The sequence below is a fragment of the Ipomoea triloba genome, chromosome 15 (genome assembly GCF_003576645.1).
Source record: "Ipomoea triloba cultivar NCNSP0323 chromosome 15, ASM357664v1".
Taxonomy (NCBI): Eukaryota; Viridiplantae; Streptophyta; class Magnoliopsida; order Solanales; family Convolvulaceae; genus Ipomoea; species Ipomoea triloba.
The window spans coordinates 5,746,364-5,761,067 of record NC_044930.1 but is presented as its reverse complement, the minus strand read 5'-3'; the positions used below and the strand labels follow the sequence as shown (position 1 = coordinate 5,761,067).

The window sequence follows — 14,704 nt, the reverse complement described above, 5'->3', positions numbered from 1 at the left end:
TTAGCGAAGAGGAGAGTCAATTAATGAGTGAATGAACCTTGAGCCTAATCTAGAAAGTAAAATTTATTTTATTAGCTAGACTAGGGATGGCTCATGGCTTGTTCTAGGAGCATCCACATAAAGCTAAGACTTTTTGTGATTTTTTATGTGCCACTAAGAGAGATATAACAAGGAGAAAAATTAAAAGGAAAAAACAAAAACAAAAACAAAAACAAAATTATGACAAACTATTAAAAAATAATTAAAAGATATTTCTTCTTTAGCGGACGTGTGGGAAACACGCGCCCGTTGGGGCGAAAGTGCGCGTGAGCCAAGCGTGTTGCTGCCTTTTTTTTTTTTTGTGCGTGTGTGTGTGTGTATATATATATATATATATATATATATATATATATATATATTTCTAACAAAATCTTGTGTTTTGTAGGAAGAAAAATCAGCCCAAAAACTATCTTTCACATCAATAAAAAAAATCATCTCATCTCAATTTTTTTGGACTAACAAAAATCAAGAAAAATGAATAGTTATGAATGCTCTTGTGAATATTATTATTATAAGTATTATTTTGTTATGATGTTAGTCAAATAACTGTGTGGTCTAGGGTGTTTAGCTTTAACCTCCCTGGTCTGTAGGAGAGGTTTAGGTCTCTTGGCCTGTTGTAATCACTTTGGTTCAGTTAATTCAGAAAGTCAATTCCTCATCTGGTATGAGTGGTATTCTCTTCTTTCCACTTCCCTAAAACTATGTCGACAAACTCCTCCGAGCGGACGGTCACTGCCGCCACCGCACCCGCTCCGGTAACCACCACCACCACCAATCCCTTCTCTGCCGCACATCATTTTGTTTCGATAAAACTCACGATCAGGAACTATTTGTTCTGGCGCTCTAAGGTTATCTGAAATAATAATTGTACAACGTAATACCCCATTAAAGCATCATGTAAAGATCAGAAAGTGAAGTTTTGACACCAAGAAAACAAAATAATAAAGCATTCCCTTTTAATAGAAAAGGCATACTTTTAGAAACCTATAGTTATTGAGAAAATATATAATAATACATCGTGTTCATGAATAAATTAAGAAATAATGTTAAATGAGATAGTCACCTAATTAATTTAATTTTTTTTTCTATCTAAGTCCTTTAATTTAAATTGGTTAACTCTTAACAAAAAGAAGTTGTCCAATCTCTTTAAATTGACAAAAAAAAAAAGTGAAATTGAATTTAAATGCTACATATTCAGCAAGTTATCACTAATATGATTAACATATACGGAGTACCTTTTTATGTTTACGTGAATATTAAGTGTACAAATTCTACGATAAACACACAAAAAAAGTACAAATTCTACCATAAACACAAAAAAAGATAGTCGTCGGTGGTTGTTCACAAATACAACGAATGAGGACAGGCAGCCATGGAAGGTCCAACCTCAAAGACGAAGGTGTCCATGATTGCCTTATCTCAAGACAATCATGAATATAATTAGCGAATAGTAGTGGCTAGTTATACTTGTGTTGTGTTTATGACTAGTGTTTTTTATTTCTATGTCAGACCAAATCACCATTATCTTTGTAAAAAGTAAACTTAAAAGGTTGATTAGTGCCAAATAAGTGTCGAATCATCAACTATAAATTGCTGAGTAGTATGCATGTAAAGTCAATTGAATTCTTTTTTCCCTTCCAATAGATGACTCAATTTTACTATTCAATTGATTTAAGTACATACTTAGTTGATTCTTTTTCCATTAAGTTATAATTCATCCCTATCAAATAGTCAAGATTAAAATATTGATTTCAACCAGTTAACTAATTAAATCAACCCATATAATTCTCTCTCATGCATTTATCTATGGGTGACACCCTTTAATAGGTTTGATATACTACTTGGTTGCACCTTCGGATCGCTTTTATGCATTTGGAATCTTCTAAGCTTTTTGTTCTTATTTTTATTTATTAGATGAATGTGGAAAGTTAATCAAATGCATCTCTGCATATAACTCAATAATCATGCATGTATGGTTAAACCTGGAATTGGTCATTCTGTTTGATATCTTTTATGTTTATCCTTCACTTTGGTAGGTAGCTATGAGCCGTAGAAACTTCATATTTGGATTCTGGTCGCTTTACATAGATTAGGGTGGAAATCATCTTATTCTTGCACATACATACATAGTTTGCCCAAGAAGGGCATGCATAATATCATTTACGTACATAATCAACCCATCAAACTTGTTTTCAATTCATGCATGCATCACCACTCCAGCAACTAATTAATAAAACCCATTTTTGCAGGTGATTTATTCAACATTTCAACCCGAGGCTGCGCTCATGGCAGGGTATATGCTGCAAAACACCCAAAAAAAAAACACAAATCAATCTTCAGTTTGTGTATATAGAACGATGGAAAAGGTATATAAAGGCCCTGTTTGGTAAAATAATTAATTTATCAGTCAATTTTGGCTTATTTGACCACTATTAGATATTTGCCTTGGTTAAAATATCAATATAAGTGTTTGATTAATTAACTTTCAAGGAGAAAAATAAAAAATCAATATAAGTGTTTGGTTAATCAACTTTTAAGGGAGAAAAATAATATAACTTTTCTAATAAGATTTTTGAAAAAAGAAATTATATGATGAGCTGTCCGCGAGGGCGGAAAGTGACTGAGACAAAGAGTTTAAGTGAGTTTAAGTGGAAGGGGTGGGTAAAGCTATTGGTGGCTTTTGGCCCGCCTTGTCCTGTTCATAGCTACTTTCGCAACCAAATGAACTATAGCCAATAATAATATCGTCTTCACTGAGACTCGAACCAACCCCTCCCATGTGGGGTAATCGGGTGTCACTGGACCACAAGGTATTTGGCTTGTTGTCCTGTCTATTAGTCTGGTTTAAGTTGGGAAAAATCTAATGTATCAAAAAAGAAAGTGATGATGATGAGGTGAAACTCACGTCCGCATTTGTAGCCGATGGGGCGGTTGGCGAAGTTGCAGCGCTTGGGGATGGTAATGCCGGCTTCTGGCTTCACGCCGGAGCTCTTAGCCATGTCGGAGAAGAGGACGGCGCAGAGGCAGCCCGGGTTCTGGCTGAACTTCTTCACCTGAAAGCAGCAGCTGCTGGAAACCGCCGCCTTCGCGTCCTGCGCCGCCGCCGCACACGGCAGCAGCTTTATGGCCTCGTCGTCCGGAGATGAGTCCCCGCATGGCCCCGCCGCTTCCACGCTCACTGCTCCGATAACACACACTATAACAAGAAACCCAACAAAAACCTTCAATTGTGCCTCCATTTTTAATCTTTAGATATATATATATATATATCACACTCTACACTGCACTGATATGATCTGTTCTATATTTGCTCGTATTTATACTGCAAAAGATGGCCTAAAAGAATCATTGTTTTGGGCACTAAGTCGTAATGGATAGAGCACTCGAGAAATCACAGTACTTTTTTTAGCACCACATCCTTAGCATTTTTGGGGTGGATTTCTATTTTATTTTGGTATGGCAATTATCTGGATGATAATTGATTAGTGGGATGGGAAATCTTACCAAAATAAAATGCTAATATTTACCCCCCAAAAAAAAAAAAATGCTAATGGGCCTTTGGTGGGAAGAGGCGACTCAGTAGTTATATCGTGGGCAAATTATTGCGTGGACCATGGTCCACACAGCTATGTGGACCATAATCAAATGTACATTTTTAATGTACTAAATGTACATTATTTTTGTACTGAATGTATATTATTTTTATACTATAAAAATAATGTACATTCAGTACACAAATAATGTACATCCCCTGAATATAATGTACATTATTTTTATACTGAATGTACATTATTTTTATATTGAATGTGCATTATTTAATAGTATGGTCCACACATCTCCACACAATAATGATTGTATATCGTGGATGATATTGCAATTATGTTGAACAGATACTGCAGTTGTGTTGAAAGGGAATTGCAGTTGCGCGGAACAGAGACCGTATCATCCGTCTGAAACTGCAGTTGTGTTGAACTGATATTGCAGTTGTGTTGAACGGATACTGCATATGTGTTTAAAGGATATTGCAGTTGTGTTGAACGGATGAACAGTCTCTATTTCGCGCAACTGCAGTTTCCTTCCAACACAACTGCAGTATCTTTTCAACACAGCTGCACTATCTGTTCAACAAAACTGTAGTATCAGCCATGATCATGGTCCACAATATAATTTGCGGAGGCGATTAGGAGAAATAAATTGTAATTTTGCGGAAAAAGAATAAGGTGAAATAAAGGAAGAATTCTTCATTCTTTGATAAACATGAATATAAGTATTAAAGACTAAAATGTCATTTTGGCAAATTTATCAATATACACTTTTCTCCTTCTCCATGAGCTATGAAATTCGAATTCCGGGAAATGAGAGTTAATCCTTATACCATGAATCAGGATTTATAGTACATTGTGAATCCTAGTTGGTGCATGTGTATATATCTTATGTTGTAAATTTTGTGTCTTTTGTTATGAAATTTTGTACCTTAAGAGTATGAATTCTGTACCTGAAACAAATTAGTAATTGTGTCTAATGTTATGAATTTTTGTGTCTTAGATTGTAAAATTTTGTGCCTATATACACAAATTATGTACGTAAATCATATTTAAAAAATAAATAAATATATAACATGTGTATGTATCTTGTGTTGTACATAGTAATTTTTTATCTTGTGTTATGAAATTTTGTACCTTACGAGTATGAATTTTGTATCTTATCATTTGATATAAGATTTATAATGCTTTGTGGATTATGGTCCATGATATAAATTGCCATGGGAGTTTCATGTGTACCAAACAGTCTATAAAAGTTTTAGGCAATATAAAGTCCATGTATTTGGTTGGTAGGAAATATGTACTTCACCAAATACGAATTTGGTAGGTGGTTAATTCAATTTTCAATGTTCCAATAAATACTTGACATTGTAATTCATAACATATAAAATTTGTCAAGTAGCTTATAGCTCAATGACATTTCTATAGCTTTGGAAGCATTGACACCTATATTGTAATAGAGAAGCACTAATAGAAAAACACATAGTAAGAAAGAGTTTTTAGAAAATTTTAAGGAGAATCCCAATTAGATAGTGGTGTTTGTTTTTTTGTTTTTTGTTTTTTGTTTTTTGTTTTTTTTGTTTTGTTTTTTTGTATGTATTTGATGAGGGGAATAGAAGATATTATATCGCATAAATTACACATGAGAAGTAAACTATAGGAATACCTTGTATAAAGGGCTTGGTCAAGAGAGGTTGGCAAGAATTAAACTTGTGACATTCAAGTGCGAGAGTCATGTTTCAATTCACCACTTGATAGAAAATTGATATTTTTGTAAATAAAATAATAAATTGATTTTTACTATTCCTTTTTATTTATAGTATATACTAGTATTTTCTATGTGCAGGCGATACACAAAAATAGGTGGCCAATATTAGTAATTTATAAGTTTATATTAAAATTTTAGATTTATTTAGATTTTAGATTTTATATTATTGTAAATAATAATAATAATAATAATAATAATAATAATGTGAAACATTTTTTTAAATTTAAAATTTATATTTTAGGAAATAACTAACATATAACTCCAATATATATATAATGTGTATATATTATTATTATTATTAACATGTGTATGGTAACAATAGTGGAAAAGATAACGGAAGTTATAACGATATGAATATGTTTGTCCAAAATATTGTATAGTACAACTCTTATAGCATAATGTATATATATTAAAAAAAAAGTAACGGAAAAACGAACATAAATAGAGGGTATAGCCTTCATTCACACTTATTAATTTTTATTATTGGATTAGATTATAATCAAGCTACATTTCTATTATTGGTTAATGCGATATTATTATATTATTCCATACACATTTAGGTGTGAATGGCATAAGTGGAATCCTCCTTGGAAACCAAGAGATAATGAAGTGCTACGTGCTTTATTTTCATCATACCATTATGTTCAATATGATAGTGAGTTTTGGTGAAGTTAAGTTAATGGGTTGCCAATGTAAACAAGGTTAGTTAAGCACTCTAAGTTGCTCCACTCATTAATTTTTCAAAGTTATCTAGGTTTTTTTTTTCTAAATCTTTTTTTTATCATACTGACGTAATATGTATGCTTAAATTGATTAAACAATATAGTCAAGAGTTTTTGTGTGTGTGTGTGTTTTTTTTTTTTTTTCTTTTCACTAATAAAATCAAGGTGTGTAACTAAAATTTTACTATAACACATTTTATGAACGGATCGGATAAATATAGTATAATTATGACTTTTGTTTTTGGTATCAACTACAACTAAATATATGAATATATCAAGTATAGTTGGTTATAAATCAAATTGTTAACTAATTAAGTAAAGAATCATAGGTCATGATAGATGCTATAAATAGTATCATATGATCAATTACAAATTATCTATGCCAAATATATGGTTCCTTCAATATTGGTACATTTAATGAACCTTCAATATACTAGAAATGAATATTTATCAATTTTATCAGTGATATACAGTATCATTTGCCATAGTTCGGTAAAAAAAATAAATAAATAAATAAAAATAAAAAATCATAACTTTAGTCTTAAAGAATAAATGTAAAACGGGTATCAACGTGGGCATTTGGTCTAGTGGTATGATTCTCGCTTAGGGTGCGAGAGGTCCCGAGTTCAATTCTCGGAATGCCCCTTTTTTATAATTTTTCATTTGCTCTGAATGGCACTGCTCAAAGAGCTTGCCCTATTGGACCATCTAACATGAAAATGGCAAAACCTGCTGATAAAAAATCACAGAAACATAATATTTTTTTGCTAAAAAATTGGCTGATACAAGAGTATACATGAAATATACACAACTTTATTACACGTCCTCTACCACATACCTATAATTATCATGAAATCGCGACGAGAAGGGAATTAAATAATATAGTAGCATTTTTAGTCAAGTACACTTAACACTTCTGTATTTGAATTAAAGGAGCATGCCTGAATGGCTAGAAATGCTAGCTTATATAGTAAGAGGATACATCACATAGAAACATGTTGAGAAGCTCGGTTGGTTTCAGTCCTCCCCCGTTGAACCAAGCGTAAACGGGCTGATAACTTCTCTTGAACACTCAGAAGATCGAACTGATTCTGGCGCTGATATCTCGTGGGAAGTGCTGGACAACGAATCAGACCTTCTCATATTGTTACTAAAGTCCTTACCTTTGGAATCGATGCTCAGATAATCTGTCAAGATCTTTTTCACCCCAAATCCGCGATGAGGGAGCTTGGTGGTGTCGAGGAAATGTGATCTCTCTCTTTCTCCCTTTGCAGGACTGAAACGCTGGGAGGGCGAGAAGCTAGGTGTAGAGAAAGCGGTTTTGTATGGAGTGCCAGAGACTGGTACAGAGAGGGGAGTCCCTGCACTCTTGTGAGCAATGATGCCTACTTTCGATATGGGCACGAATTGATCAGAATGCTTGGTCAAGTCGTCCACGTAAACAAGGTCATCGATACGTGCCACGATGTTGAAAGCCAAACTCTCCAGAACTCGGGAGTAGCTTTCGAGTATGGATTTGCCAACATCCTATAGAAACGAGGTTCAGTCAGCACGAATTTCAAGTTTCGACTACCTAAAAGCAATTACAAATTTACAATGATATGGGATGGGATGGGATGGCAATAAGGCTAACCTTGTTATATTGGATCTTGCTCATGTCTAAAGTGGTCTGAGGAAGACCGGGAAACCGTTGCTTCAAGCAAAGCAGAAGGCTTTCAGCTCTATCTGCAAGGACCTCACGTTTATCTGCATCAATCACCAAATCTTTAACCATTTCCCACGATGTCTTGGAATTGGATCGGTGTGTGTTAGGTAGGGGTTTCGAGTGGGTTTTTCTGCGCCAGATATAAATCGAGGCCTCCACCCGGTTGGCTATTTCCAGTGCTTGATGCTCAGAAGACAAATCAATGCAGCCAAGCAAGCATTCGGGCGAGAATTGATCAGAGGTGATATAGCGATGGATAAGATCACCTAAGCTAGCTTTGCCATTCTGTAATCAAGTTAGAAGCACAATGAGTTACAATAAGGCGTTTGTAACCGAGTAATGTTTATACCGAGGGGCCTGCATACCTTTGGAAGTGCTTCCAAATACGATTCAGGGATGTCCATTTCAGCTAAAGCGTTACTGTTGATGGCCATTGCAGCTTTCAGGATTTGGTTCGTGCAATCGCGCCTGTGCTGCAACTGTTTTCGTGCTTTTTCACTGAGACCCGAAGTGGGAACTCGAGGAACTGGCAACCACCATTTCTCCTCTTGGCGGGGGAGAGGATTTCTAAACGACGATGAGCCATCTGCTTCCGGGGCTAAGATGCCTTGGTCCACATACCAGAACTCAGTATTCTCAAAAGTGTCCAAAATTTCCTTCAAACACAAGGGCTAGAATTCAGATAAACACACACAATGAAAAACAATGCATTTGCCAAGACACGAGAGAACGCATATCTTACCAGAAGCATATTATCCAGTTTGCGTAGAGCTGGTAGGTTGACATAAAGATCTGATCGCGGTCTAGAGGTCATGACCTATAACAATCAAAGCAAAATATTTAAACATGGATTTGGCAGTTCATTTATTCACATGTGAGTCCAGATTTAGCAGGAATACAACACTTCATAATCGAATTAAACAATAGCAAATTGTTGTAGGAAATTATATCCCAAAATTCATGACCTAACACTACCTCAAGCTTAGTTCCATCTGCAAATGTCTGCCAAGAGGGTATCAACTCCACAATGTGATCACTAATGCAAAGCAGCCATTCCATTTCTCTTCTCCACATCAATTTCTTCTCAGGAGGCAAAGGCTCTAATCTCCAAATTTGTCCAAAAAGTGTAGCTAACAGAATGAAAAACAGCAAATTAGGCAAAGGCAGCATTTTTACAGTATCACCAATTCAATATTTCAATCCATATGACAAAAACAAGCAAACTAAACAACAAATTTAAGCATACCACAAAGATTAGTAATGGCATTTGAAATAGCCAGTGCTGTGCAGACCCCATTGCCACAACCAGACATATCTTCTCCCAACAGCAATTTTGAGAATCTTTCCTTCATCATCTCAACCTCTGCAGGAAACACAGGTTTAAGGAATCCAATTGTTAGAAACTCAGACCTATTGCTAATTACAGTGTATGCAGAAATACAAAAATTGTTAGAAACTCAGACCTGATAAACTGGAGCCTTGTTTCTGGAACTTCCTTTTATCCAAATTGGGTTTCTCTACTTCTTCATTGACATGAGAATCCTCATTTTCTTGAATATGCCAAATCATGGAAGGGGGTGAACATGAATCGGTGCTACTGTGTTCTTCATTGAGAGTTGCCTCTGACACCAAATACTCAGAACCAGAACAGCTCTCTCTACCCTCCTCCTCTTCATTCCCATACCCAACAACAAAATCAACTTTTTCTTCAAGCTTTTCAGCACAAGTCTCCATCTTTTCATCAAGAAAACAAGGGGAAGAACAATAAGCAGAGTTGCTCACCACAATGCCATCAAATTGATGCCTTTTTGACCCAAACCCATTGTTCACCTTGGCCTTGTGATACAGATTCTTGAGAGATTTTGGAAGTCTAAGCCTCAATGCAGAGAAATGGGAAGTGTTCTTGGACCTGGGGGTAGTGGTGTGGCAGTTGAGAGGAATGAAATGCTTGAGCTGTGGCTGGAATTCCAGAGTGCCCTCTCTTTGTTCTTGGCATGAGAAAGCTCTATCCATAAGGATTCCACTTCAACCATGTCTTCTGAAGGGTAAAAGTACAAAATAAGGAAAATGGCCACATTGGAATCCCTTTTTTTTTTCCTCAAAATAAAAAATATAAAAGAGTGGAAGATGGTAATGATTAGAGGAAACTCTGAAGCTACCAAGCAGAGAAGAGATAGACTATAATATGATTATCTGTGAAAACACCGCAATGATACAGAAGAGACAACACAAGTTCTAAAGACTTGGGGAAGCAGACAGGCAGTGAAGGGTTTTGTGGGCTTGGCTTTGCTTAAATGGGGAGCCTCTGTCCCTTTCGCCTTTGTTGCTTTTGTTGGGCTTTGCTTAAACAACGGCTCTGCCATGATTACTGCACACTCTGTATTATAATATATTTAGTTTTCTATTTGAAAGAAAGTATATATTAAACAGCTCTAAAATGTCCCAAAATTTTACACCAAGAAGCAGAGATATGGTGATGGGAATCGTGTAAGCGACGGATACCTAAGAGGTCCACTCTTTGCAAGTTTTCATAATTTGGTGATACGCTGCAGCTTGCTTATGATCACACTTTCTTGCTTCTTTTGGACAAATCTTGAAATGCTTCTTTAAGGAAAATATTTGGTGTACTCTCACTTTATACTCCCAATTTGCACTCCCTCTCACATGGTTGTGATGTAGACACTTTTCTGTGAACCCACATGATAAAAATAATCAATGTCTATTTGCCACCTCAGGGAGTAGGAGTAATGGAGTAGAATTTGGGAGTGTGTGTAGTAGAAATCCTTCTTTAATTTGTTTTACCATTTTCTTAAATGATAATAATAAATAAATAATGCTTTTTTTTTTTTGCAAGCATAAATAATGCTTCTTTGTTTCTACAAAATGACCTTTTGCATTCCTAATATTGGTACACTTATTAATACATACTAATTAAATTCAAAATTAATTACTTAGCATCTACTTAACTATAATTAATTGTATTGTTGTAGTTGTTGTTGTTATTAATTTTTCTATGATGAGTATGTATAGTATACATGATTGTATTAAGTACGGAGTATTATTTACATTGATATTAATAGTATTCGTAGAATCGAGTATGGTATGAATAATTATACTGAATATTATCAACATGACACCATTATAATTCCCTAATTGTTATACACATGAAATGCATAAGAACTAATGTGGTCCAATGTTTATTCTTTGTTTGAATACTATTGATTCTGTTACAAATGTAGAATCTGTCCATACATACTTTCTTAACCTACTGAAGCACAAAGAGCTAACGTCCCCACTGGGAATCGAACCTGTGACCTCTCACTTGGGTATTATATACTAGACAAAATAATTTGTTAGGCACATATTTGTGCAATGGTAGATTCAAATAACTAGTCTTATAAAATGTAATGTGAGTTTTTTTTTTTTAACAGATTGATAATACTAATAATAATAATGATTATTATTATTATTAAATTTGAGAAGCATTTACTTCATGCTACTTAATTCGTTTTTCATGTATAGGTCAGAAGACGTGCTTGACTAAGAAGGTATTGACAAATATAAAAGTGATTTAGAATTTACTTATTTACCTTTGTATATTTAACTTGTTTTGTTTTTATGATTATTTTCCTAAATATTTTGTTTGCAGACAAAATGTCAAAATTAATTAAATGCAGTGGCAGTACGAAGGGGTAAGAAGCTTCATGCGACCCACAGACCATAAGTTAGGACGACATACATTCCATAACGCACCAAAAATGATGTTTTCGTCTGCACATATGAAATTACAGAAATTTAATTTAATGCATAAAAGAATCCGATACCACAAATTTTGTTGTTACCTCTTCTGTGCTAGCTGTGAATGTGGTCCGCCATGCCACAACTTCTTCAACACTCTACCATGCATGTTAAGTCCCACAAGCTAAGTTTCTGGATCTCCATTTACAGCCTTTGGATTCACCTCTGGAGCTATATATTATTCGTCCTCTCTTAATAGCGTGTCGGCATATTGTACATGTTAAAATACGTGGTTTCGTCACATTTCCTATAACTTGTTGGTTACTAATTAATTTCATTTCGTTTTGCATGGTATAAAATAAGTTTTGGTTACTTTAATCATTCAAACAGTAATACCTTGGCATTGTTTGAATTGGATAAGAGCATTCTGAGCATGAATGGCAGAGGATTTCCATGTTTGTTTTTAAGATTATTAATGATGAATTTAAGAATTAGGCCAAGAATCAACCAACCAACTCATGCATATACTCATCTTGCATCTGAATTATACTCAAGATTTTGTGGTTAAGTGGCACAAATATGAGACTTGATTCATAATTATAGATATTAAAGAAATGCACAAATAACACGAAACTTGTAAATATATATCAGCACAATTGCATGTATTAATGGCTCGAGAAATTTTATGATCAAGTAATATCAACGTATGATTTTAAATTAGTAGAATAGCGGATTTCATATATAACCCTTTCAGATATAATGTCAATCATGCTTAAAAGGATTGTAATGCCAACGCAAAATGGGTCACTAATGATGATTTAGACCGGAGCAAGAGTGATCCAAAAAGCTAATGGTGAACTAACAAATTTTAGAACTAAAAAGTAGGAATTGGGTGTTCAGGGCCCACACTATAATAATAATAATAATAATCATAATAATAATTCCATCTCCAACACTACCAAATATTCAACTAAATTCCTATGTTTTTCTTGATCCTCAGTAGCTTTCCTTAAAAGGTTTCATAGAAACATAATTAACATTCACTCGACCATAATATGCTGGTTGTTCCAACTGAAAAAATGGAATTATTTTTTCTGTTTTCTTAAGGGATAATTTCATTCCGACCCCCTAAATTTTCTTATAATAAAACTACACCAACATCCCCTGGGCTCCAAGCCCAAACAGTTTTAAGTTCTATAACACCCTTTTTTTCATATTCATGTAGTTTGGGTCCCAGCCGAAATATTAATTTTATCTGCCCTACCCTAATTAAAAGAAAAAAAGAAGATGAGTAAAGGAAAAGCTTACGTCAACGGCTAAGACTGCAACTTGTTTGGTTCGTCAGTCCTAGGAATAATTTGTACATTATTAAATTTCTATAGAGTTTGATTGAGAGTTATTACGATATTACCATGAAGGGTTCTTTGAGTATAATAATTTCTTTTACATTTCACTTAAACTTTTAATTTAACCACTCGTGATTATTCAGTTTTCAAATTGTTACTATTCACGGTTTAAGTTAACCATTTATGGTCCACCAACTTTCAAAATGAGACAAGTCGTGATCCTTCTAATGAAGTTTAAATTTCATGAAAAAGAATTTGTTTGGTTGTTATTTTTAGGAATTTCATAAGGAAAACAAAATAACTAAGGTACTAAAGTGAATATTTTTCCTTATATTTTAAGAATTGAAATTCAAGTAAAAATCTCTCCCACCAAGGCACCAACCAAGCGTAATAATTCCCAGTTTCAAGAATTTTTCAAGAAAAAAAAATTATATTTTTTACAAACAAAAACTAGATGTTAGTGTGAAGTACTAAAGTCAATGATGATGAAGATAACCTTAACCTACCTCCAAGAACTATACTTTATACTAAGGGGCTGTTTGGTTCGGGTCATCTGAGATTACCTAAGTAATCTGAGTCTGGTAATGTTATATTACCTTGTTTGTTTCAAGTTATGAGATTACCTGATAATGTTATATTACCTCAAAGCTGATGTGGCGGTAATGTTTCAAGGTAATGTGATTACCCCCGTTTTTTTAGGTAATCTAAGATTACCTTGGATTATTCCAACTTTGCCCTTGTTAACTAATCCTTATATATAATAATAATAATAATAATAATAATAATAATAATAACACAATAACATATATAAAATAAATATATGTTTATATAATCAAATATACATGTGTGTATATTTATATATTTATTTTTTTAATATTAAGCATCAATACATTCATACATATAAATAAATAAAAATACACAAAATAAAGGACATTATAGTAAATTGTCCCATATAACCTAAAATATAACCTTTAACCAAACAAAGTAATATTATATTCCACAATCCAAACCAAACACATCAGGTAATCTTACATTCCTAAAATCTCACATTACCTTCTTGGAGGTAATCCTATTACCTGGGGTAATCCAAGATTCCGTGAACCAAACGCCCCTAAAGGTAGGGGTTTTTATTTTGGGTGACAATTTTGAAAACTAAACATTTGTATATACCGTAGCATTTTGAATAGCAGACAGCGGAAGTCGTTGGCAAAGGTGGCTTTATTGGGGGACATTTTATCTCTGTCTGTTTTTATGTTTGTTTTGTGGTAACTTTTTTAATCCGATGGCATCTTGGAGATTCCAAGGACAATGTGTGTTCATCTTTTAATTTACTTGGCAAATTGCAACAATCTTTCATTCTTCCAAACACAAATTTGAATCTAAGAATAATTTAATAAAACACTTTACAACGAGTTTGTTAATGCATTTTATCTTTTTATTTGGTCACGTCTGAGTAGGAAAACTGTAAAAACATCTAATTATAAGTTGACTATTATTAGAAACTACTATTGAAGGATTTTCATTATACTTATTCATTGCATCATTAGCATTTTTTCCTAATTTTATATTAATATTATTCTTCCACTCTTATATCATTGTATATTCTTGTCTTTTTCCGCAGGTGATATTATTAGCCGCTTATAAGATTTATTTAATTTTAACCAACTAAAAAGAATTGTTTTGCAACTTCATATGCCAAATGAGTGACATATTTCGTTTTTCCATTAACAAAAAAAAAAATCACAATTTGACTATGACAATGCAAGATTTTATAAAATTACTTATGAAGCAAATAATTATAATTATTCTAATTCATACTCTAAAAGATGTGACCAAGTGGGTAA

General features: G+C 33.7%; 2 protein-coding genes and 1 non-coding gene across 3 annotated transcripts; 1 reads left to right on the top strand and 2 right to left on the bottom strand.

Annotated features, from left to right (window-relative positions):
* Positions 1 to 2,082: 2,082 nt before the first annotated feature.
* LOC116006333 lies at positions 2,083 to 3,320 on the bottom strand. Its single transcript, XM_031246663.1, has 2 exons — positions 2,945 to 3,320; positions 2,083 to 2,339 (listed from the first exon to the last, which is right to left on the bottom strand). Exons 1-2 carry the CDS (start codon positions 3,276 to 3,278, stop codon positions 2,323 to 2,325), a joined length of 351 nt encoding a protein of 116 aa, XP_031102523.1. The 5' UTR covers positions 3,279 to 3,320; the 3' UTR covers positions 2,083 to 2,322.
* Positions 3,321 to 6,644: 3,324 nt separating this feature from the next.
* Positions 6,645 to 6,716, top strand: TRNAP-AGG. Its single transcript has one exon. It is a non-coding gene; the product is annotated as a tRNA-Pro (tRNA).
* Positions 6,717 to 6,809: 93 nt separating this feature from the next.
* LOC116007622 (rop guanine nucleotide exchange factor 7-like) lies at positions 6,810 to 9,789 on the bottom strand. Its single transcript, XM_031248344.1, has 7 exons — positions 9,240 to 9,789; positions 9,023 to 9,139; positions 8,752 to 8,906; positions 8,519 to 8,593; positions 8,142 to 8,432; positions 7,705 to 8,061; positions 6,810 to 7,598 (listed from the first exon to the last, which is right to left on the bottom strand). Exons 1-7 carry the CDS (start codon positions 9,787 to 9,789, stop codon positions 7,089 to 7,091), a joined length of 2,055 nt encoding a protein of 684 aa, XP_031104204.1. The 3' UTR covers positions 6,810 to 7,088.
* Positions 9,790 to 14,704: the final 4,915 nt, after the last annotated feature.

Bases quoted from the DNA above. Each gene is read 5' to 3' on its own strand.
- LOC116006333 (XM_031246663.1), bottom strand. From the start codon at position 3,278: ATGGAGGCACAATTGAAGGTTTTTGTTGGGTTTCTTGTTATAGTGTGT.
- LOC116007622 (XM_031248344.1), bottom strand. From the start codon at position 9,789: ATGGATAGAGCTTTCTCATGCCAAGAACAAAGAGAGGGCACTCTGGAA. The intron at 8,594-8,751 runs GTAGTGTTAGGT...TGATTGTTATAG, and splicing joins CAGATGGAACTAAGCTTGAG to GTCATGACCTCTAGACCGCG. The intron at 8,433-8,518 runs GTAAGATATGCG...TTGTGTTTGAAG, and splicing joins AACTGGATAATATGCTTCTG to GAAATTTTGGACACTTTTGA.